The sequence below is a fragment of the Sylvia atricapilla genome, chromosome 14 (genome assembly GCF_009819655.1).
Source record: "Sylvia atricapilla isolate bSylAtr1 chromosome 14, bSylAtr1.pri, whole genome shotgun sequence".
Taxonomy (NCBI): Eukaryota; Metazoa; Chordata; class Aves; order Passeriformes; family Sylviidae; genus Sylvia; species Sylvia atricapilla.
The window spans coordinates 14,889,741-14,914,546 of record NC_089153.1 but is presented as its reverse complement, the minus strand read 5'-3'; the positions used below and the strand labels follow the sequence as shown (position 1 = coordinate 14,914,546).

Sequence of the window (24,806 nt, the reverse complement as noted above, 5' to 3'; positions counted from 1 at the left end):
GCTTCCTTGACTACGGCTTCCTTTCCAAATATGCTCACAATCAGTTCAAGGAATCTGAAAGTCAACTCACTCAGGATGCTAAGAATGCGACAGAAACAACTTTCAAAGGAACCCTTCAACTTGTGATATTTGTGAAAGAGATCCAAATAGCATTATTCATTTATTTTTCAGGAAAATTATTTCATTGATATAAACAGGCCAAATCCCTCAAGCTCCATTCTCTGACTACAGTTCCCTTACACTTTCAGCTACATTTTTATGATTTATCTGCTCATGCCAAGTGTTGAACATCTCCCAAGATAATAAGAAAACCAATTCTGATTTTCTATTTAAAACTCAGGCAGCCTTAAAGCCACATGTATGAATCAAGCTTCTTCTGAAGCACAAACAAGTTCCATCCGTCACTTCCTTCCGTGACTACCTTAAATCAAAAATTTATTATTTTATGCAATATCCCTTATTTGTTTTTCCATATACTTGTGATAGAGTCGAGCCACTTAGCAGAGCCTAGCACATTATTTATCACTTATCTTCCCTAAAACACGACTTTCAGCTGACACTCTAAATTTAATGCCATATAATTGAGGGAGAAGGGGGAAGCCTAATGGCTCTCCTTCTGGTTTTAGTTACTGGAAATTTTTCTGGAATGCCTTTGGTATGAACAAGCCCATTTCACCTGCACAAAATACCAGTTGCTTGCCATTAATAGGAAACATTATCCCAGTACAGATTTAAGGCTACTTATTGTCATAATTTCTTAATCAGACCCATGCTCATTGCCAACAGATGAATAACTCTTGCTCCTACACAGAAATGTCTAATAAACTTCTGGGGATTTTTGTAATGCTTTCTTCTTGTGATGTTTTTCTGTTGGTGAGAAATCCGGTGTACCAGGAAATTACAGGAGAGAATGTGGAGAGATTCACTGGGACTTCAGCATCTCTAAAGTGCACTGATGCTTGCCAGACCCCAGATATGATGCCAGTAAAAGCTTAGAGTGTCCCATGCTCCTGTCACCCAACTTTGCTGTACCATGAAAGTCTCCCAGAGCCCAGTTCCTGTCTAGCTTATGTGATATGGTGAGCACAAATCAAACACTTCCAACAAATGGGCTCTTTTTTCCCTTCCCCAGCTTCCATATGCCATTTCACAACATCCACTATTGAGACAGTACTCCTGTTTGGAAAGTACAAATCACTCATTGTACAGCAAGGCGCCTTTGTTAACAAGCTGGGTGTAGCTCACATTTTTGTTTAATTCTTCTGGGCATCTCTCTAACAAACAAGTATTCTTTGGAGTGCAACTCGGTAATCGATACAATTTTCTTAGTTTACAGAGCAAATAATTACTTTCTGGTGATGACTTCACAAGGTCGGGGAGATGCATATATATACTGGGGAGGGAGAAGGCTGAGAACCATCCACGGACTCTCCGGCAACCGACCCACACGGAACAGCCACTACCAACCAACATGAAGATGGCCAGGTGTTCTGCCCTCCTGGGGCTGGTCCTTCTCTGCTGCCTTTCTGGTAAGTCATTCTTGCATTCTTTTGTTACACTCTATGCTGGTCTAGACCTCCTGATCCTTTCCCTGTGCATCCTGAAGGAGAGTGCAGCCTCTTGGGGATGCGGTGGTTTAGGAACGCACGGCCTCTCTTCTCAATGAACTTCACCCTTGTGCAGATAAACACGTGGGATCTGTGCTTTAAGCTGTTGAGCCTTAGTGGGGATTATGGTGCTAAAGAAGGATAAAATTTTAGGTCCTGTTTCTTGTTTAGTGAGTTAAAATTTCTGGTTTCACAAAGTGATTTTTTTTTTTAATCTCGGTGTATCACTTTGCATTTACTTGGAGTAGATGAAACATTTGGGAGGATAATCACTTCTCAGTAATTAGAAGATGTATTTGGTTACTCTGTAGGGAAATTGATGATTCCAAAGGAGTTTTAGTGAAGGACATTGTACAATTTTTATATTTTATAATTTCTTTTTTTATTGTAGATCTTGCTGTTGCTCAAAGACGGGTGAGTGTTAGATTTTTGTCATTTAGTCTTGATTTCTAAGTCTAGATGAATAATTCATACTCACACTATATGCCAGGGAACGCTTGAGGGAAAAAAAAAAGAGAGAATGAATAAGAAAGAAGTGCCCCTAAGTGCACCTCTTTTCCCAATATAAGAAAACACCTTTGTCAGAGAGAGATAATTCAGCATGTTGATGATTAAAAAGACAGTGATTAATAATGTAGAATGCGAGTCAGCATAGCGCAGCGTGCCAGCAGAAAATCTATATGACTATTGAATATGTGCCTAAATATCTTCTCTGTCTTGACTCCCCAAGGAACGATCATTTTTGCCCATAATTCTTGCCAAAAATTACTTTAAGTCTTAACAGCAGAGAGGTGCTTTCATATGCTGTAAGAAACTTGATTTATTCTTTTTCCACCATGGAGGAGCCATAGAGATTCCTCCCAGTAGCCTCCCAATGCAGCAAAAAACCCCATGATTAGGGCAAGAACACCCTTCTCTCTGTCTGGAGGCATGATGAATCCCCTTTCCCAGGCCTCCTGCGGCAGCTACATGATGACTGGGAAAACCATAAACATGGTCTGCCCCCGCAACTACGACCCCGTCTGCGGCACCAATGGCCGCACCTACCCCAACGAGTGCTCCCTCTGCAGAGACTTCCTGTGAGTACAAAATCCCCCCATCACCCGCAGTGCCAGCTCAGACAGCAGGCAGAAGCCCTTGGGGTTGTGACTAATCGTGGGGTGGACTGGATTTTTTTCTTAAGTTTCTGTCTTCCCTAATGCCCGGGATCTTCCATGTCAAAGCTCCAGAATCTGATTAATTACTGGGGTTTACGGGTGGAGAGACTTGATGATTGAGATGAGTACATGGCATGAAAAGAGATTAATCCCTGCTTTCCTTCTCCCTCTCTCCCTCTAGCCGCAACCGTGCTCTTGACAAGAAACACGACGGAAGATGCGTTAGGGTATGGTCAGAGATCGGTTCCTCCCCCTGGTGGGTGACAGCCAGACCTAGCCTAGGAGTTTCAGATTTGCAGGAAGTTTAATTTCCATTTAATTTAATAGCAGCAGTTTGAGCTGCTAAAATCAGTGAGTTTTAAAAGGCAAAATATGTTCCGTGTAACACCGGAGTTTAGACAGGAAGCTTTTGATTTCAAGAGTGTTTTGTTCAGTGTTACGAAAACACTTCTCTTTACATTTAGACTTAGAGGCTTGTTGTAGCTAAGAAATTCCCAGAAGAAGTTTGGATTTCAATTGAACTATAATTTTGTAACAGAAAAAATGGATTCTATCAAAATGTTTATCACGAAGTAAAGTTAGTATCAATATATGGTGCTACCATGAAGTGACAAAGAATGTCTATTTTTAGTTTAGAGAGAGAGACTAAAGAAACACTCTGGCTGTGCAATTTCACATAATACAATGGCTCCCATTTCAATACACTCAGAATAATTGCAGGAGCAGTGAGTTGAGAGTAAACTCCATTTTTGAAAGGCACCTCACAGCAGAAGTTGCTGCTGTGTAAGGTATTTTAGGCAAGGATCCTTCACGGTGGCATTCAGGGGAAAAATCCCCAAGATGACAGGGATGAAGCCCACCTCAGAACAGATACTGATGCTGTACCACAGGCAGGATTTCACCTGCGCTCCCCCAAATCCACCACCCTGTGGCTGGAAGCCCCTCTCATCTTGCAGCTCTGGGGAGAGGGGGAAATGTCTCTTGCACCACACTCCATTACACAGGGCTGATGCAAAGGGGAGCAGAGATTCAAATGCTGCTCTGTGACTGTTTCAGATCGACTGTACCGGTTTCCTGAAGCCTGGCAGTGGTTTCAGCATTCCCTGCACCATGGACTACTCCCCCATCTGCGGCACCAATGGCATCACCTACAGGAACAGATGCCACTTCTGTAACGCTGTGGCGTAAGTGAAGGGCCTGGGTCAGGGGAGGGGTTCTGCATCACTATTGCTCCTTTTTTGGCATTTGAAGCGTAAAGGGGTAGTTTGGCTCATGAAGCAGCTGCACTGTGCTCATTCATTCTCCACTTGCTTTCCCCCCAAAGGAGCGGCCTGGAGGTGAATCTGCAGAGATATGGACAGTGCGGTGGTGGCGGCCAGGTAAAGCCAGAAATCTGCACTCTTAACTGAGGTTACATTTTGCTACACAAATCCATGACTAAATAATAGAAGTTACTTCACGGTCCTGGTGCATTTGGCCTGGAAATAGGACTTGAGTGAAACAGGCCAGGATCAACAGGTATGGAACCAAATTCATGGCTGAGTTATTTGGTCCCCTCTCTGACCTGGGAACAGCAGGCAGAGGGTGCTGAGACCTTAATTTACTGTGAAACTGGATGAGCAAGAGATGCTGCATCATGGATGCAGGAGCACTGTTAGTAGCAGTGATTCTGTGGGTGGGAGAACTTAGTGCACTGGGGCTTGTGACCACCCCCTTTCTGTCCACTTGCCTCTGCTTGCCTGCTGAACCCGAGCAGCCAGTGGGAGAGGCAGCCTGGAAATACCAGCTGGTCATGGTCGTTTCACTACTTACAACAATATATATTAGAATTTTTTTTTGCCTCCACCATCTCCCTATTTCAGGCTGTTCCAGGCAAGCACACTCTCTGAGTCTGCAGAATTCCTGGAACAACAGAACCCTGCTGCTGAAAAGTGCTTTCGTGCTTTGCCATATCACAAACATTAAATAAACATAGTGCACTTATATAGGAAAATGTAGGGAGCAAAAGCTCTAAACCTTGCTTTGGTTCCATTAGCAGAACACAATCACGCAGTTCGACTGCACCCAGCAGAAGGGCAGCAACCTCTTCTGCACCTCTGAGTTCAACCCCGTCTGCGGCTCCGACGGCAGAACTTACGGAAACAAGTGCCAGTTCTGCAACGCCTTTTCGTAAGTACAGAGCTCCCCATGAGGCCATGGAACCAGAGCAGCTGGAGCTCACATGCAGCTGTGGCAGCTGGTGTGGAAGCCTCAGAGCTCCCGTTAGCTCCCATCCCCTGCCCCATGCTCCTCTCCCAACGCTCACTCCTCTGCCACCCCCCAGGCGCCGCAGATTTAAGCCTGAGTGAGTCTTCTCCTCCTTCCCTTGCAATTAAGAGCAGATCCCCGCTTGCAGGCTCATAGCATTGCTGACTGCCTCCCTGTCAGGGTGATTCCAAAGTGTGACCGTAGGAGGTGTCCAAAATTATGGGGTTTGTCCCAAGTCTCTTCAACCTATGAAAGCCTGTAACTTGAGGAATCTGAAAAGAGGTGGAACATTAAGTGCAGTGCTTTATGACTTGGAGAGAACAAGGGCATTTGGCTTATTTGGGTAAAGTTAGGCTATAAAAATGAGATCCATGTCCCTAATTTTGGTCTCCCTCTCTCTCCTCAGACGCAGCGCTGGAACTCTCTTTGTCAGGCACCAGGGCCAATGCTAAGTGCTGGAGCTGCATCCCTCAACATGACGTTTCCTTCACAAATTCTTCAATCAAACATGCTCTTCCTTGCTCCCTCAACTGTTATGCATCAGTCTTTGCTTTGATTGATCAATAAATTAAATGCAGCCACCATCTTTGATGTGGAATGAGTTTTGATTTTGGTTTTGTTTTCCAGGTGGGGTAATAGTCTTCAGGCTTTTGGGTACTTTTCTGCCAGTCAGGAGAAGTGCTGAAATAAACCTCAATAAAGAGCAAAACACCAGCCCAAGCCCTCATGAGAGAATGTCATTCTGTAGCAAACCATCAGAAAATGCTATAAAATAGCATAGCTTGGAATATAATTTTGAAGTTTTGCGGAGTGTAAATGGATTTGTCCCTTTCATAGCACTGAAACTTGGAGGAACTGCTCCTTTTAGGGGCCTTGGCCTGGTGGGATGCTCCTGGGGAAGTGTGAAAGGGGGTGTGATCAGCTTTACCTGGTCATACCTGGGCAAGGGGCAGGTCTGGTGATGCCTTATAGAAAGGAGGCTTATGGCAAAGGGAGGAGGTATCTCATAGGGAAGAAAATAAGGAACTACTGTTTCCTTGAAGGGTGTGTCCACGGAGTCTGTGCCCATCAGCAGAAAATTGCAACAAGCTACGCAAGGCTGTAATGAGCCTAATGAGAACCTAAGGAGAAATTAGACTGGGCTCAGGCTTTCAGCTTCTTGGAGAAGAGATATGAAAAGCTGTACTGGTGGTATTTGAGGTAGAGGTAAGGCAGAGAGCCCTTCAGGAAAGGGTCTTGGGTTTTCTAACTCCAGGAAAGAAGGACCAGAAGATGCGCTGGCAGCTCAAATGTGTTTTCTACCTGGGGGAAAAAAAGGTGTGAAGATAACATCTTTGTGGGAGCCTGAACTGTGCACTGCAGGAAAAATGACATGTATGACTGTTCATAATGATGTGCCATCTTTTTGAGTGAGTCAAGGAGTTAATATGCAAACAGCACAAGCCAAAAAAGTCCCAAGTGCCATGGCTCACACACTCCCTTCCTCATCCTTTCTCCACCTCCCATTCCCTTGTTATGTAAAAGAACACCTGCTGCTAAGGCTGATATTTAGGACAAAATCTGTGACTTTCAAGACACCTCCTTTGGTCTTGTTTCCTGAAGTAGATAATTTCTTGACCAAGAATTTTGTAGATGCTTCCTATCAGAATGTGAGAGGCTTGTCCTTCCCTGGAACAAGCACAGAGAGCAGAAAGAGGAATGAAAATTCTTTTCAGGGATTTCTTTTGGTGTTACTACAGGTAATATAAACCACATCATACCTTTGTGCCTGCTCCTAAGAAAGGACAAATTGGACAGTCGTGAGAGTACTCACTAGTTACCTGATTGTGTGTCTGAGAACATAGTTAAGGAACAGTAAAAGTAGCGAGTGGATGTATTTGGCTGTAATTTCTTGCTGGACAAGAGGTTTACATAGTGGCCACAGACTAGTGGAGTTCTGGCCATAGCAGGAAATTGTCTTCAATGGCCAGGTCTTATGGTCAGCCTCCTCTTCAGTTCTTTGTGCCAGAGGAAGTCAGAAACCTGCTCAGAAGGTTTTGGAAAAGCCCAAGGAAGAGCAGCTCACCTGCAGCAAAGTGGGAGGCAAATGGTGAACATATGTCTGTGCCCCAGCTGCCTCATAAGCCTCTAGGAAGGACTTTGGAAGATGGAAAGGTTTTGCAGCATTTAAGTCTAAAAAGGGGCCAGCAGAGGTTAGGACTGAGCTTGACACCAGCAAGACTCTGCCCAACCATCCCTCAGGCTGCACAGCAAGGTCCAGGTGCCCTTCTCCTACCCCTGGTGGTAAGAGAAGGATGGTAAGAGGGATGGAATTCCCCCACCTTCACCACCAAGTTCACTGTTCAGGTGTCACAAAGAAGTGGAAATGGGCAGTAACAACCATCACCCTGCTGGTAATTTATCCTTTTCCTCTGCTCAGCCTGGAAGGGGCTGGTCCCTGCCGGGTGTTTGCTGAGGCTGGAGCCAGCCCAGTTGTGCTGCAGCCACCGAAACATTATTTGGGCAGAGAAGGGACTGAGGCATCGGGGCTGTGGTCGCCAGCAGTGACGTCTGAAGCAGGAGAAGGCAAACAAGGAGTGCTGTGAGTGGCAGAACTGAGCGTGGCTGCGGCTGACGGGTTTGATAACTAAATTACATGAGAGGCTGCGTCGTGAGATCAGCCTTAATAGACAGCTGAGGGTTGGCCTGTCAGTCACGGTTTCTCTGCCACTGTGTGGATTTTAAGATGCCTGGCAAGCTGCAAACTGAAATGCTTCCCCAGATGCAGGGCACCCGTGGCATTGCTCTCCTGCAGAAACTCTCTTGCTGGCTGGGGATGCTGGCAGCATCTTTCTTCTGTTGCTAGAAAAATGTGTAAAAATGTGATGGTTATTTTTAATTTTTTTTTTCCACTCCTGTGTAAAATTTGGCTGCAACTAGTTGTGTATTCAAAATTCAGTGGGGGAACTAAGACCCAGATATATCTACGCACATTCCTCCCCTAAGCCTTGACTTCTTAGGAAAACATACTAAAATTTAGGCTTATTCTTATCTGGAGAGGTGTTTGGCAAATGGTGTGCCTGAACAGAAATCCTTGTGCAGCCTCAGCTGGAAATAGAGCTTGGATCTGCCAATTCCCCATCAAATTCCCATCACTGCCACTTGGGGTGGGAGCAGAGCCCTAACATATGTTTGTGAATGTGAGAAACTGGGAAAACATTGACAGCTAGAGTTTAAATAGTTCAGGGAGGAGAACCAGCAGTCCTATCTGGGACTGTGCACACAGCGAGGAGAGCATGTCGCAGCCCAGTGCTTCTCCACCCCAACTCCACAAATTTAGAACTATCCTCAAAAATAGCCAGGGAACAACGTATCACTGGTTTCACAGACAACACATGCTCATGCTGTGATTTATTTCGTAATGTCTAGTGAGTGTCATCATGCTGCACTCAGAGCCTTGGTGCTGGTGTTTAGAGAGTGCCCAGGGAATGAAAATTACCAGCTTCCCCGATGAATCACTGCTTTGAAAATTCACCCTTGTGAGAATCCTGTGACTATTCAGAAAAAAAAAAAAAAATTATAATTATGCTACAAGCACGTCTATCACTCATATAATTATCCCTTTCTAGGTTTGATGTGGACAGGACAGCATTCCTTAAAGCACCATAAACCGGCCAGGACCAATAATGGCTTTAGAAACCAAGTGGAGAAGTTCTCACAATTAAGGTGGGGAATGAGGACAGCTATGGACAGGCACATAAATACACAGAAAGGCAGCTCTGTGTGCACACTGTGGGCTCTGGGACTGAGACAACACCTCCTGCTCCGACCTTGGCTTGGACTAAAGAGCTGCCTGTAGCATGAGGGCTACAGGTGCCTTAGTGCTTCTCAGCCTGCTGCTGCTCTCTTTCTTCTTGGGTAAGTGATCTTTTCCCTAGCCTAGAAAAGAAAAACAAACGCCAAAATCTCTCCTGACAACAAATTTTGGAGAGTCTTGATCACTGGCTGACAGGCTTGAAGATAAAGCTGAGCAAGTAGCAAATATCTGCAGGACTTGCTCACTCATATGACATATTTCCACTCCTTGTGTGCCTCTGCAGTGGATGATGTAGTGGGGGTGCCACTGAGAGACAGAGTGAGCAAATTCTGAGCATTTCTTCAGCAAATATACCAAAATAGAGTGTAATTATGAATTTTTGGTACAAATGTTCACTGGAGAATTTTACTGAACCAGTTAGAGAAGAAACTCGCTCACCTCCAGGTCATCTGCTCTTGTTTTGATCCTAAGCATCTTGGTATTTGGTGTTTTCCTTGGAGATGTGGAGACGTAATTAGATGAAAGTTTCAGCTTTCGTTGATGTTGCAGAGAAAAGCTTGAAAATTAAATTCAAATGTCCTCGAGGAGTCAGAACAAAGAGGGCAAATTAAAAGGATCCAGCGACTATTTATCTGGAGATTTACACATCTCTGTGATGATGTGGGGAAGCTGAGTGAGGATTTTTGAACCTCTAGATCACGTCAGTGTTATCACTTGCTTGAGTACAGCTGACCCAGCTCTACAAGGTGTGTGGCAACAGTTATTGAAGAATATGTGGAACAAGAATTATTTATACTTGTTTTTCTGCGAATAATTTGAATAAAGAAGTCACTTGAGAAAATGGCAAGCTGCGCATGGAGAAGAGGTGAATTGCTTTGTACACATTATTCATTATGAAATATTCATCTGTCTCTAATTGAGTCTTAATTGGGACTGGGTTCCATCAGAAGGCTGATGCTTCCCTTCCAAGGCTGGGCAGAATAGCAGCAAACCCTGTGATCTCCTGTAAAATAAACAGATGTCAAGAGGCATCATCACAAGTTCTTCTGTAGCCTCATGCAATATTTATAAAAACTATTTAATGCGCTGTTTTGTAAATAAATACAGCAGATAGCCATACCAATGCCTTCAATATTCAGGCAGCCGAGCCAAACCTGAAGGACAGGGTAAATGTGCCAGCACCAGGAAAAAACACCAAAGGACAACAGAAATAGCAAAAGAAGTAGGAAGAGTTGATGGATGAGGGTTGAGCTGACTGAGGGTTGGGTGGGATTTCCACCAGCCAGGGATGAGTGTAGGACAAGGTCCTTCCACCTCCCGCCCAGAGCCACCTGAGCAGCACCACAGCTGGCAGTGACCCCTCTGAGCAGCAGACACAGCCTCACCAAATGCTATTTGGGCTATTTGTCTCACTCTGCTGTGACCCAGATTCTGCAGATCTGCATTCAACCCACCCTGGAGTGTCAGGCTCCCCCTTAGAGACATGACAGGGTCGTCCCGTTTCACAGCTCTGACTCAACCTACACGCCTGCCTGCTGGCTTTGCTGGGAAGAAACACCAAGAGCATGGACTGATTAGCTCCAAGCCCAGAGCCTGTGGTTACAGAGGAGATTTTTGTGCTGGTTCTGACCGGCGCCGCCTGTTCTGCTCTCTGTCACCCCATGACGTCTCCTTGTATCTCACCTGGGCTGAGCCTGTCCTGGGAGGGCTGTGCTGTCACCCAAGAGGTTGAAGAGGTTAGTGCTGCTGTTTCTGCTTGCTGAATCTGCATTTAATAGAACCATGGAGTTGTTACTCTTGGAAAAGACCTCCAAGATCATCAAACCCAACCTCTGACTGATCATCACTTTGTGAACATGAGCCCAACCATGGCATCTCCTTCTCCACGGTCCCCTCCTGTCAACAGCACTAGTCACTTGCATTGTGCAGAGGTGCAGGAGCCTAAAAGCCTTAAAAACCAACATGGGTTTAAAATCTCTGGGGGCACGGTTCCACATCCGATATGGCAGCTTGCTTCCCCGGGAGTGGCTGCCTTCCAGCAGATTGAGTTGTGTGTCTGAGGTGTAGTTAGCAGCTGAATGAATGATTGCATGGTATTTTAGTAGCATTTTTCAAAATAGGAAAATACTAAAAAGCAATTCAGATAATGTATTTCCTGCCCCCTCTTCCCCTGTGAGGGATGACGGAGCAGGAAAAACCTGGAGTGTGCTTCACTGTGGTTTGCATAAAAGGTTTGTGAATTTAGCTCAGACTTTATCAGAAAGCAATGCTGACGTGTAAAATCTGTCTGGTTTTTATTTGCTTTTCCGTTGTTTGTTTTTTGTTTTGTTTTAGTTCCAGATGTAGGAGGTCAAGAGATTGAAGAGGTTAGTGCTGCTGTTTCTGCTTGCTGAATCTGCATTTAATAGAACCATGGAATCATTACTGTTGGAAAAGACCTCCAAGATCATCGAATCCAACCTCTGACTGATCACCACTTTGTCAACTAAACCATGGCACTGAGTGCCACATCCAGTCATGGCGTTTCACTTTGGAGGAATGTTTTTATAACCAAAATCTTGGTGCTGGGTAAACAGTTTTTAATGTCTGCTGGGAGCAGGTGGGTCCTTCCAGGGATTCCCAGTGCTGGGGAGTTCACTGCTACTTGGGGGATGTTGTGTGGCCATGTTAGCACGTAGAGCAGGGAAATAAATGGTTGATTTAGCAAATGTTTAAGTGCTGCACACTTTCGACTTGGCTTCACTATCCAATCTTCTCACGAAACGAACAGATTATTGAGTATATTCTATTCCCCCAAATTTAGTTCATCCCTGGGACTTGTAGAGAGACAAAAAACCTGTACACTTCCTATGCCATAGTTTTAAATTCCCCAGTGAATCTCCCTATGGTTTTCCCCTCATTCCTCTGGGAAAGGAGGAGCTCAGCAAGCACCAAACTGAGCGCAGGGTTTTGCAAGACACCTGAAGTCATGCAGCAGGAAGGTAGCTTGGCTCCAAGTGCCTGACAGAGCATCAGTGCTGACTCTTCTCATGCATGCCTAGGCTAATCCACTCCATTGTTGGGAGATCAAGACTTCTCCCAGGTGACTACAACTTCCCTCCTCAAACACAGGGCCAAAATTCCCCTGGAATGCCGCTCCTGCTCATTTCAGAGAGGGCTTTTCCTATCAGAAAATAGGCAGCGTCAGCACTTGTCAGAAAAAACATTACATTCATGACCTTGGGTCCAACTTGGAAAGCAAAACAAAGAGTATGGGGGTCCTGAAGGTGGGGGTTTTTTATCATTATTCCCTGTGCAGATTTGTAGAGAGTTCGTAAACAGGAGCGTGTACTGCACGAGGGAGTCCAACCCTCACTGCGGCACGGATGGCGTCACCTATGGGAACAAGTGTGCCTTCTGCAAGGCAGTGCTGTAAGTGACACGGGGGGGACTGAAACAGCGGGGTTTGCCTTCATTTCCGTGGGTCTAATGATGTTCTGCATGGAGGGGAAGCCCTCTATGCAGGCTGCTCCTCTTGTATGGACCAGGCTCTGAACCGTGCCAAGTGGAAGGTTTCCTCCTTGGAGCAGAGCTGTGTGACTATGAGTTAATTTTAATTCATTCCTGGGCGTTGCAGGCTGCTGGTTGCCATGCTGAGAGGCAGCACAGGGCCTGGGAAGCAAATGCATCCTGCCTGTACCTTCCACAAGCACTAAATTGATGCACAATTCCCACTGTGTGCCACAGGCTGCAGCTCTCACTGCCCACACTCCTGGGTACTGAGAAGTGCCTGGAGGAATGTGGGAGCTGAGCCATGCCAAGTTATTCCTGAAAAGTCTGAATGAACTTTGTGGAACAAGACACAAGATCTCAGAGCAAGAACAGGATCTCCCCTTTTCCTGGGCTCTGTCACCTTTTAAAGGAAATGCAATAGGAGCCATCCCTGATAGATGGAAATGTGCTTGCAAAATGATTTTGCCTTAGCAATCCTTACATTTAGTGTGCAACCAAAGCTGCCTTATCCCAGGGGAAATCAGGGAAGAAAGAGGGGAGGAGAAAATGGCTGGGTGTTCCTTGTGAGGTACCAGGGACACACACTGCCACGAGTCAGGCCTGTTGGGATGGATGAGCTCTGTCCCACACTGCTGTGTCTGCCATTTGCTGCTTGGTTTAAGTCTCTCTCCCTCCTTTTACAGGAGAAGTGGAGGGAAAATAAGATTGAAGCACCTGGGGAAATGCTGAGTCTTCCATGGACCACGCTGAAGGAGCTGAGCCACTGTCGGCAGCCCGTCCTCCCTCTGCTGTCTCTGCTCAATAAAATAAAACTCAGCACGATTCCTGGGCTGGATTCTTTTTTCTGTAAGACCCAGAAAAACGCTTTGATCCAGCCCTGCTGGAGCCTGATGCTTGGCTTTGCTCTCCTGTGCTGTTGCACCACCCTCCACCTGGGGAAGAAAGGTGATGGCCACGGCTCCCATGGGCTGTGTCCTCCTGCCCCAACCAGCCACAGCTCCTCTGTCCTGTCCTGCCTGGAAAACTGGCACATGCTGGGCAGCCCAAAACTGCTCCTGCTCGTGGGCTCCTGCCCAATTCTGCCCATCCCAGGGGGTGGGTGACAACAGGAGCCTCTGTTCCCTTCCCAGCCTCCATAGCCCTGTTCCTTCTCTCTCAGGGGTTATTGTGGGAGGGTGACGAGCAGCGTGACTGCAGATGCCTCATCTCCTTTGGAAAGCAGAGACAAGCAAGCTGAGGGTAGGCAATATTGCTCCATTTAAGCCTGCACCCAGAAGATGGCAGGTGGAGGCTGGCTTTAGGCAGAAGCTGCAAGGTTCTTCTTCCCAAATCAGGCTTTTTCCTTCTTTTCTCTTAGAGAACGCTTTGTCTTGAAAACTGTGAACTCACTAGCATAAGTTTCCTGCTGCCAAGTGACTTCTCATGCTAATAAAATTATATTTAGAAGAGCGCCAGATTGTGTAAATTGTCAATAATTAAAAAAAATAAATCCCTGGAGCAGAGGAGCTGTGGGCTTACTCTCCTCTTCTCTAGGATAAATCCTCTCTGAATCATACACAGACCTTGATTTTCTAGGCACACATGTTTGCATTTATTTACGATTTTTAATACACATAGACTTCATTCCTTTCTTCACTTTTCACACTGCTGCCCTCTCTCTTCTTCACTCTGGCTGACAAATCCCTCTTTGTGCAAACACAAGAAAAATAGTTTTACAGTCTTTCCCCTTTCACTGTGCAAAACTCACAGGGAAATATTTGTGGCATCCTCTTGTTAAAACACTGGCAGTAGATCAATGGGACAGCAGCTCCTTCATGTTAAACACTTAACTTTCATATAAAGTTAAACACTTTAACTTTCAAAGGGAGCTTTATATTCATCATGAGCCTCAGGGGTCAACATCTTTTGCAAGCGCCTAAATGCTGAGCACCTAAACCTCTGGACCTTGTTTGGACAGAGCTTGAACATTTCCTCTCATGCCACAATCCCAGCTTTGAAATCCAACTGGGGCACAATGCCTAAAAAGAGAGGCCTCAGCAAGGTGCTCAGCACACCTAATACCAGCTTCTCCTCTGGTAATCCACATAACCCAATTCTGGCAAGTCCTTTGTCATTTGGTAACTTCCCAGGCAGCCAGCCAGTGGCTGAGCTGCACAGGCAAAGCTTTGTGTTGGGGCTGGTTTGGAGCTTCTCTTGGACCAGCTGCCTTTGATCCTGATGTTTTTCCCATCCCAGCCACCTGGATTCTTGCAAAATCTGCCACCTCTTCTTTGAAGCAGACCAACCCTCTCTGTGGCCCAGTTGCCCTTGTTTGGTTCTGAAGTCAAATGTTATGTTACTAAACTCGACAGGACATCCAGGGCATGGGCAGGATTGAGGGGAGCAAGAGGCACAAGTGATCATGAAGAACATATTGGGAAAATGCTTTTCCTTATCAATCCTCCAGCTTGGAGCAGAAAAACCTCCACAGCTTCTCCTACTCCAGTTATCCTGTGATGATCCTGTTACATTGTGTGGCACTGGGCCAGCACCATGTTCAGAGGACAGGAGTAAAAAGACCCCACTTTTAAGATGGAAAATGACATTTTAATGAGGGAAGGGCAATGGGGCATCTTTAAGCCTAAGGTGGCCCTCACTGACTCCAAAATTCTCACAGCATATTGTCATATCTAATCCTTTTAAATCTGGAGGCTGAGATAACAGGGACAGATCACAAGAGAACCAAAATTGCAGAAGTTCACTGTTTAATAACCATAATAATCATAATAAGCATAATAATCATAATAAGCATAATAATCATAATAATCATAATGTACTTTGGTTTTTTTCAGAGAAAATAGCAAATAAAACACCTCCATACCTCACAGACCCAGCTACCATCTCCTCCACCTGTGCCAGGGAAGTGGAGAGTGGGGGTAATCTGCTTTGAGGAAATCACTTCCCTCACTTGGGGACACTTCCCAAAATGTCCCCAGGAGAGGCCAAGAGAGGCAGTGCCCCAGAAGAAGCCTGGAACTTCTGTTGTGATCCGTCCTTCAGCTGAACAGACACATGGCTCCAGTTAACCAGGACAGAAGAGATGCTTTCCTGGTGCCAGGTGTGCTCACTCTTGGTTTTGGAAAGCTGGATCCACCTTCCCAGTGGGGCTGATGGATATCTGGGACAGGGCAGCAGTGGCCACAAGATGTCCAGCCTGAGCTGCCTTCTGTGTCTGGCTGCCTCCCCAGAGACACATGCCAAAACAGAAATCAAACCTTCAGCTACTGTTTTTCCTTGATTTTCTTCCTATACCTTTTAAGTTCTGTTGGGTTTGGGTTGTGTTTTTTGTTTGGTTGGTTTTTTTGTTTTTGGGGTTTTTTTGACAGTTTTGAAAGGTGAGTGAGTCATGATACATTTGAGATCTCTCTTAGATAACATGAGCATCTTCACAGCTCTTTTTCTCCCAGGGGAGAAAGGGGCAGAGGCTGGAGTGGGAGCCACCCCTTGGAGTGGAATGAGGGCCAGGTTCTCCCCACATCTCACTTAGTCCTCTCACCAGTTAAACTACAATCAGAATGGAATCTGTGCATGGTCTCACTGCAAGGAAGGCACTGCTGACAGCTGAGCACCCTCCTGTGACTGGGCCATGCCCATGGCAAAGGGAAGGATGTTTTTTCCCTCTCACAGCTCCACTCTGCTGGTGATGCAGCTCATCCTTTATTGTGTCCAGGCTCTTGGCCCATTTAACTTGTGAGCTCAACTGCTTCCTCCTCCTCCCCCAGCACAGGCACGTGTCACTGTCACAACTCAGTTGAATCCTTTGCCCTACTTTTCCCCCTTGACATCCACAGTGTTTGACAAGGCTTTTCAAGCTGCCATGGGATGATCCAAGGGTGGTGGTGCTGACTGCAGGGCTCCCACAACCTGGCTGGGGAGGAGGCTCCAGACTTGGTTATCATTCCTGTTCCCCCTCTTTTCCCAAAGAGAAGCAGGCTGGATCAGCTTGGAAGGGACCTTGGTCCAACCACCTGCTCATGGCTGGGTTATTGCTGAGATCTTATCAGGTTGCTCAGGGCTTTGCCTAATTTAGCACTGAGAGCCCACAAAGGTGGATGTGCAATCTCTTTGGGCCGTCTGTCCCAGGATTTGGCTGTCACTGTGGTAAAGAATTTTTTCCTTGTGTATCCAGTTTCAACATCTTCTCTTTCAACTGTGTCATCTCCAAACTGTGTACCACCATGAAGAGTCTGAATCCACCTGCTCAGGAACCTGCTTTTTTTACTGGTCACTGCTGTTATACCCCCCTGAAATTATCTTCTCACCAGTCTGAGTGACCCCACCTCCCTCTGCCTCCTCTCACTGAGCAAACGCTCCAGCCTTCAACCCTCTCAGTGTTTTTTTCACTTCAGTTTTCCAATGCCATTCTTATTTTGGGGCAGAGCCCAAAACTGAATAGTGGAGGGGGTTCTGAGCCATGGAGACAGGGAGAAGGATTGTTCAGGGGGCAGGTGGGAGAGCTGTAGGAGTGTCTCAGGGCACTGAAAAGGTGTAGATGGTGACATTTGCAGGAGCAGCAGGAGGATGTCAGAGTGTATTGGGCTCTTTAGGGATTAGAGAACAGCTGAGCCTGCCCTGGGCTGAGAGGGCTCCCAGATGTTGCGAATCAGCCAACAGGTCCCTCCATCCCTATCACAGCCAAAGGGCTTAAATAGGAGCCCAGGGGAGGGATTTGTCTCTTTTCATAGATTACAGAGCAAAGAGAAGGTGAGGTGTTTGTTTAGTGGTGTGAGTGTTGGTGTTTGCTTTTTGGGAGTTGGTGTGGGTTTTGTGGGCTTGTCGCTTGCTTTTGTTGGATGGCTTGTTTGGTTTTGAGTTCATTATTTTTATAAATTGTTTATTTTTTCCCTGAAATAAGCTGTGTGGTTTAGAAGCTTCTTGCAGGAGCAGCTGCAGTGATTGTGTGTGGAGTAGATGTCCTACAAGGCAACTCTAAAAACACTGGGGAAGGCTTAGAGAGTGTGGAAGACAGAGATTATCCCAATACAGAAAGGAAGAATGGAGGAAGAACACGATTTAGCCCTGTAGAAATGCAGGTGTCACAGGAAAAGCTGTTTGTCTCAAACCTCCAAATGAGGCAGTGCTTCAAGGCACTTCTTTGGCTTTGTCACTCACGGGGCAATGAGGGACAAGGACTTCAAGAAGGAGGTCAGTTCCTCAGGATTCTGGAGACAGCAGAGCTTTGACAGAACTTCAGTCAGGAGCTGAAGGATAAGGTCAAAACTGAGCTGCTGCTGGGGCAGAGGGATGCCCTTCAGCTTTTGAAGCTAAAATTGCTCCGTTAATTGTGAGTGAACAGAAATGTTGCTGTCATGGCAGGGGCTGGTTCTGACCCTTCTGGCCTTGCCCAGGAATGTTGTGCCTGTTTTTCTGGCAGGGTGATTCTGGGGAGTCACCTGGGATAAAGCCATCACTGCCTGGGAGCCGATGTAAACGCATCCCCCGTCTCTAGAAATGCCCTTAATCCTCATGCACAGTCACACCAGGCCAGCAGGGCCCCGATTTTGTCCGATAGTGGTGCTGACCCATTAGAAAGGAGGCAGGAGAGGCTGCAGAAGGTCACCTGCTGCCTTCCCTGTCCCTGCAGGGCCGTCCCTGCCCGGAGGATGCTCCGTTCCCGGGCATTGGGCTCCCTCTGGTGACCGCCGGGAGCCGGGAACGGGCTCTGCTCCGCCTGGACAGGCTCCTGGAGAGGAGCCCCAAAGTCTGCCATTTGTGCCCACCTTTGGGACAAGGTCAGCCCCGTGAAAATGAGCAAAATGCAGTTTTAGTGGTCCTAGGGCTCTGCTCGGGCAGAATCCATCACCTGCCGTCAGGAATCACAGGGTGCAGTCTGCAGCATGTAAGGGGTGAAAGGTAATGACTTTCTTGGTCTCAGAATGCTCAGTCCATTCTCTGCCCACAGGGCATGGCTCACCTCTTCTGCAGACCCTGGAGGAAGAAGTTTGGGGACAGAAAAATGCAGCTGGGGTGAGTTGGCTTTGTATCTCTGTGATTTGGGGAATGCATTTTGGTTAATCTGCCAGGTGCAGATATTGAGATTTACCATCAGTGCTGGGACTCTGAGCATGACACATTTGCTGCACTTTTCACTGAACTCATCCGAGGCTTGGACTCTGCCTCTGGGAAGAATTCCCCCCCCGAGAAAAGAGACACAGCCCTGCTCCTGGATCCAACAGCTGTGGGCCAGCGCAGCATCCTTGTGACCCCTGCACCCCAAAAGGGTCTCAAAGGATTTTCAGCTGCTGAGGATGTGCTGCTGCTTGTTGTCACATCTCGGTGGCATTTCCAGGTCCTGCTGATCCCTTGGAATGGCCTCGGCCTGGCAGGGTGCAGTACTGCCGATGGACACTGGATGCTGCCACAGACCGGGTGCTTTTATCGTGTCTTTTCAGTGTCCTTCTGGCAGAAGGCTGTGATCGGTGAAATGTGCTTTTGGTTTTTCTTTTTCCTCCCAGCTCCTGGGCTGTGGTGATTAGGTGAGTTTCAGCTTCCACCTGCTGAAGTAGATATATATCTGTATATGTGTTTATATAGTTTAAGCCCTTCTAATCTGAGGTCAAATCACGATTCAAGAAGTAGGCTGAGAAAACTCGGAGGCAGAAAAGCAAACTTGTTTGGAAAATCAGCATGATCTTGTACGAGAGGGGGAAAACAATTCCAGTGGACTAAAGCCCAGGCCCTGTTTCGTTTGCAACTCTTCTTGACCCTGGGACACGTCCTGGAAATGCTGCTCCAGGAGTCTGGGAGGTGTCAGGGATTAAGACAGCTCTGTGATCCTCCTTGCCAAGCTCAGATAGCAGCCCTTATTTCTGCTTTCACAGGGCTCTTCTCCTCCAGTTGTGCCCAGGGTGTGCTGGTCAAACACTCAGCTTTGACCAGTCAAACCTCAGGTCCCCTCAAAAGCAGCTCGGTGATGATGGGACAGGAGGGAGGACAAAGTGAAATGAGAGATGAGCCTTAACCCCTGCCCTTAGCAAATGCATAGTCCTTGGCTGATGGTGCTTTGTTGGTGAGAATGAAGTGAAAAGCACTTGAATTTCCTGGCTGTGCCATGCCTTTTTTGCTTCGTGGATGCTGGCAAGGTGATGGAAATATGAGAGCCACATTTTCCCTGTGGGGATTCATGTTTAAAATGGGAGAAGGTGAGGTTTAGGGACGGATAGGGGATCAGTGGGAGGATGTCTGGCGTAAAGGAGCAGCCTCATGGTAAAGCTGTGTCAGCAAGCAGGAAAATTGGGGTTCTGGGGCAATGGGAAGAGGCTCTTTATGCCCTCGGGGCGGTGCAGACCCCAGAGGGGTTTCTTGAATTTTCCATGTTGTGGGTTGGCCAAGGTGAGTGCACTAAGCACTGAACCTGGGAATCAAAATGAGCAGAAACTTTCCTCAAGATCAGCCTGAGTGGTTCCGTAGCTGCAGCTTTTCTCCACCCATAGAAGCTCCCTGACACCAGGTGCTGGGATGGAAGCAGAGATGGTGTCCAGGGCACCTGCTATGGGACAGGAGTGTGGCGCTCTCAGCCCAGCCAGGGGCTGCGGGAGGCAGAAGGGCAGCACCTGCAGATTCCCCTCCAGCCTTGCCCTGTTGCTTTTGGGACACATCTGTGCTGTCTTGAGAAAATCCTGTTGTACCCGTGTTTTCTTGTGACTTAAGAACAGGGGAACAGCACTGATCCAGGGGCTGAGGAGTGGTTTGGGTGAGCACATCTGCTGCTAGGTCCTTGTAGGGCTGGAGAGCGTTTGACAGTGGCTGCAGGAGCACCCTGCCAAGTCAGGTCAGGTCACTCCGTGCTGTCTCCTGCCCCTGTAAAGCTGCTGCCATCCAGCTGTCGCCTCCTAATTGCTTCTGGCAGGAGCTTTAGCTGAAAAGCTCCTGTCTGGTTTCCTTCCAGACTTTAGAACAGTGCCTGTCCCATGCCTGTCCAAAGGCTTCTGCTCACCCTTCTGGAAAGGCAATGCAGGAGAGGGGTGTGAAATTCATCTGATTCTTGTGTAAGATGGACCAGGTGCTGGAAACTCTGCCCTTGACTCTCCATTTGCCCTCCTTACTGCCTGAACAGTCTGACAACTTAGTAATTGTTGTTGCTGCCCTCTGGCTGGATTCAAGTTTCTTTGGAGAAAATACTGTGACTTAGGTTCCATTCCCAGTTTATGGAATTGTGTCCTGTGCTTGACTGAGTCAGTGAATCTGTATCTCTGGTGCCTACATTTCCATTAAGGGATTTCGTATGTTAATCTCACAAGATTTAGTGCTCATTTTGGGGTTTTCATTTTCCTCTTAGTGTGAAGTGCTGGGTTAGCTGCAGGGCCAGCAGAGATGCAGGCAGGCATTTCTCCCTAACCCACCCTTTTCCCTGACCCCAGCACCCAGCTGAGGCTCCTGGACCATCAGGGAGCTGTGGTGCTCTCAACACACCTTCCCAAGCAGCAGAGGGCAATGAATATCTCTGCATCAGTGCTCTAAGTTTAAATAGACACCTATTTTGCAGCATTCTCTCTGTTTAAAACCAGTCATAAACTTGGTCAGGGATTGCTGGGCTGAGTGATGGACAAGCCATGAACTGATTTATCAGTGACAACAGTGTCATCTCAGCTCCATAAAACTGAATGTTACATGATTTACTAGCTGCAGAGCTAAATCTACCTAAAGTTTTGAAAGTGGGAATGCCCATACAAAAGGAAATATTTTCTTTCTGTTTAAAGAAGTCAAATTTCAATTCTTTGCCTGCTTTCCTCCAGCAGCAGCTACTCACTAAATCCTAACCAAAGTAGCTTAACAGCTTCTGAATGTGTTTATCTCAGCTAATTTACTATTTGTGGGAGTGGGGCTATTGCCTAAGTGTAATAACAAACCCCCTGTATTTGAAGCTCAGAATTTCCTTCAAGTGTTAGGCACAAATAATTTTGGTTTTATTTATTACTACTTGTTATAGAAAAAGATTTTGCAACATACGTGTTCTGTCCAGTCACATCTGTAAGGGATTAATCAGGTTAAAAAAATTCCCACATCACTTTATCATTTTCATCTCTGAGGCAGGTTAATACACTTAACTTTTCCAAAAATGTGCTCATTTTGGTCCTGATTCAAGAAATATCCATCATTAGGACAGCAGAGGGACCCAAAAGTGCATCAGTTGCAGTTTAAGTGTCTGCTTGAAATTCTGCTCATGTTCCCCCACGAAACTGCTGCAGCTTTCGCTGCTCAGAAATGTCACACACACCCCTGTATGTCATGAAATGTGAACTGAATATAGAAAATTGGGTAAACAATTGTAAATTTTGCAAAACTGAGTTCTAGAGCCACCTCATCTTGCCCTAGGAACCAGGATGTCTTAGAAAGTTTTACCAGAATTTGTTAAATTTACAATATTCTTGCTGCGCCACCATTTGTTTTTTGACTATGACCCAAACTGGGGAGGGGGAGAAACACCTGAGGGATGAATTTTGGTGTTCACCAGTGGAGCTCTTGGCTTGAAGCTCCATCATGCTCAAAGCTCCTCTGACCTGAGTCATTCCCGTGCCACAGCACAGTCCCTGCATGGAGCAGGAGCCCAGTGGGCCAGTGAAACAGAGATGGAAAGATACAACACACCCACACCAAAAAACTTTTAAGAAGTGAAGGGGAAAAATAGTCATAGAGCTTTTAAAAAAAAACCAAAGCTGGGAAGGAGGGTTTTACCCACAGTTTTACGATAAGAACATGCTCAGAAGCAGAACTGTTGAACCAGCTCAACACTGGCACCCATTTTTTATTCATCTGAGAATGTTTTCCTCCAATATGAAACAATTTAAACAAGTTTATTGACCAGGCTGTGAACCATCGTTCATGCCCAGCTGTCTGGCCCTGCACTCTGCTCTGGAAGGAACGTGACAGATCCAGCTCCAAATCCAGGGGCTGATCTTGCAGCAATCAGAACAGGCTGGAGATGAAAAGCCCAGTCAGATCTAAAGGTTGAGAGAATTGACTCAGGAATTTATAGTGAGCTGTGACTTCTTTGATGCCCTGAGTTTGACTTGCTTTCCTCTCAAGAGCAGCACAATTCGTGAAGAACAAGGCTCCCACCGTTGAATACCAAATGCTTTATCACTACACATATTTAGTGCTAAAAATCTGATGCAATCTTAATGTTTCAAAACACCAAGGTCAAAGTCTTCTGGGGTGTTGCAGGGGGAGGAGGGGACATCTCTCAGCAGCGGTGGCCATGCAGCTCTGCTCCAGGTCACTCAGTCCCCTTCCACGCAGGAGCTGCAGCCAAACCTGGCCCCTGCTGTGATAAATGATAAAAGCTGCTCTTTTCTGATATATAAACACCTTGACAAATGCTGGGGTGTGAGCAGAGTGGGTTCATAATTCCAACTAGGCAGTTTAAAGAAAAAATCCCAACACAACAAAAACTTTCAAGGGGTGTTAATGATGCGCTCTTCACTGTGCCCAGCACCCCAGCCTAGTGCTCTGAGCATTATGCAATTTGAGAACAAGCTCCCTTTGACTTGTATCCATTCTTAACAGAAAACGAGCTGGTGGGAAAGCTATTTGCCAAGAGAGACACAGAAATTAATGGCATGGCATTGTATGTGACTGTGTGTGGCAAGGACACAGGCCAAGCTCAGCACGGACTCCTGAGAGCTAAATGAGCATCCAAGTGCTCAGAGCAGAGTGAAAGGATCTCCAGAGATGAGCAAACTTCCTAAATAAGCATAAATAATGAAGCTCGGGGCTGTATGAGAAAGCTCATCAGTATATAAATAGTTCATTTTGAAGTTCTCTATTATGAAACATCATCAGAAAAGGGCTGAGGCATGAATGAGGTTGAGGCCTTGTGTGATCATCAGTGATCCAAAGGATACTGGGAGATGATAGAGATGGGCTGGGAAAAACAGGTCTAAAGTGGTGTGGTGCAGCAGATAAAGCCAGGAGAGTCAAACTTGGCACTGCGAGCCCTCAGAGCTGCTTTTCACTCTTTTTAGGAACGCCTAACCAGAGCTGTTCACCTGCCAGCACCAGGCAGTTCTTGCTGAATCTTTGAGGCTGCTTGTAGCTAACCCATGTCCCTGCTGGTGCAGAGCCCATCCAAAGCACAGGCATCAGCACCAGCCCCTGGTGACAAAATATTGCCAATATTGCTCACACAAGAAACTTGTAATGCCCTCAAGATGTCCCTTGTCTTCTCCAGGATAGAGTGGTATTTTTATCATCTACCCCTGTTATTCTCTTCCTCAACATTTTCTTTTCACTGGAATTTTTCTCTGTCAATCCCCCAGCCAAAGCACATCATCAGGTATCCTTCACTGTGTGCAGCAGTTGCTAATCTCCACTAGTACCTGCCACAGCTGCTGCAGTGACAACAGTGAAGTGTCCAAGGATTCTGCCTCTTCATCCAGCATCTCTTGTTCTAAACAGCTTTAATGAATCAGGAAAACTGTGTACTTTTCTTTACCCTATGAAATACAGTTTTTACCTGGCCTTTGTCTTACTGGGAGCAAGTATTCAGCACTTCTCACATCAGTCTTAAATACATCCTGAACAGACAGAGTGGAAAATTGTCTTAAACCCTTTGGCATCCACTTGCTGTCAGTTGAATGTCAAGTCATGAATAAAAATTGGCAACTAGCTGTAGATTTCACAGTCATGCAGCAAGATTTGTGGGGCTGAATTTGCAGTTCAGTTCCTGGCTTCAGCTGTCACTCCATGTACCTCCAGTGATGAGCATTCATGCCACAGTGAGGCATTGGAGTTGTCAGGTATCCAGGGCTTACTGAAATAGCTTCATTTGGAAATGGACTGTCTCTTCTGGTCTGAATAATCAGACAGAACAACATACAAAATGTTTGACATGTACTGGGAGATTGAGACAGTCTCTGACACATGAAAATATTTGAAATAGTTCAGACTCCATTTAATGCTTCTCCAGAGTTTTGCAGAACAGTAAATTATGAGCTCTGTAATTAAGCTGTACGCTCCCCCTCTTTAATTACACTTTAATAGTGTTTCTTTTAATAGAGATAGTGAAAGCCATTAATATAATGGCTCAAGCACCTCAATATAATCTAAAGGAAAAGTAAATGTTAGCAGGGAATAAACCTTTAAACTTTGCTGTCCATAGTTATTCTCTAGGCTTAACTAAATTTTGGAAATACAAGTAGGTCAAAACTGCCTTCCCTACTGAAGAAACAAAAAATCAGCACAGGTATTTTCCTCTGCATTCATGAACAATAAATACAATGTTGTGGGGCTAAGCAGAAAACTACCCATTTTTCCTTCCAGTTCCTGTGGTAGTTTGGCACAGTCACATTGTGGGTATAGCCTTGTAGTGCAGTGAGGAGCTGCTCTGTGTGACCCACTCCCATCTTCCTGAGCACCTCCAATTCTTTTACTGCAGATTGTTAGGCCTTCCTATTCCCTTTAGCTTCTGCCTGTGGACTTTTCTGTGAAGGTGCTAAATTCTTTTCTGAACCTGCTGATGCACCTGCC

At 46.3% G+C, this 24,806-nt stretch overlaps 2 protein-coding genes across 2 annotated transcripts; both read left to right on the top strand.

The window, feature by feature from the left end:
- Positions 1–1,343: 1,343 nt before the first annotated feature.
- LOC136367545 (ovomucoid-like) lies at positions 1,344–5,595 on the top strand. The gene is given in 10 exon segments (XM_066329269.1): positions 1,344–1,427; positions 1,429–1,463; positions 1,465–1,529; positions 1,999–2,021; positions 2,559–2,686; positions 2,946–2,991; positions 3,821–3,948; positions 4,089–4,143; positions 4,818–4,933; positions 5,418–5,595. Coding segments are annotated over 10 exon segments (711 nt in total). The 5' UTR covers positions 1,344–1,358; the 3' UTR covers positions 5,464–5,595.
- Positions 5,596–6,299: 704 nt separating this feature from the next.
- On the top strand, positions 6,300–13,028 carry LOC136367546 (serine protease inhibitor Kazal-type 6-like). Its single transcript, XM_066329271.1, has 5 exons — positions 6,300–6,420; positions 7,518–8,908; positions 11,148–11,173; positions 12,106–12,218; positions 12,983–13,028. Exons 2-5 carry the CDS (start codon positions 8,851–8,853, stop codon positions 13,026–13,028), a joined length of 243 nt encoding a protein of 80 aa, XP_066185368.1. The 5' UTR covers positions 6,300–6,420; positions 7,518–8,850.
- Positions 13,029–24,806: the final 11,778 nt, after the last annotated feature.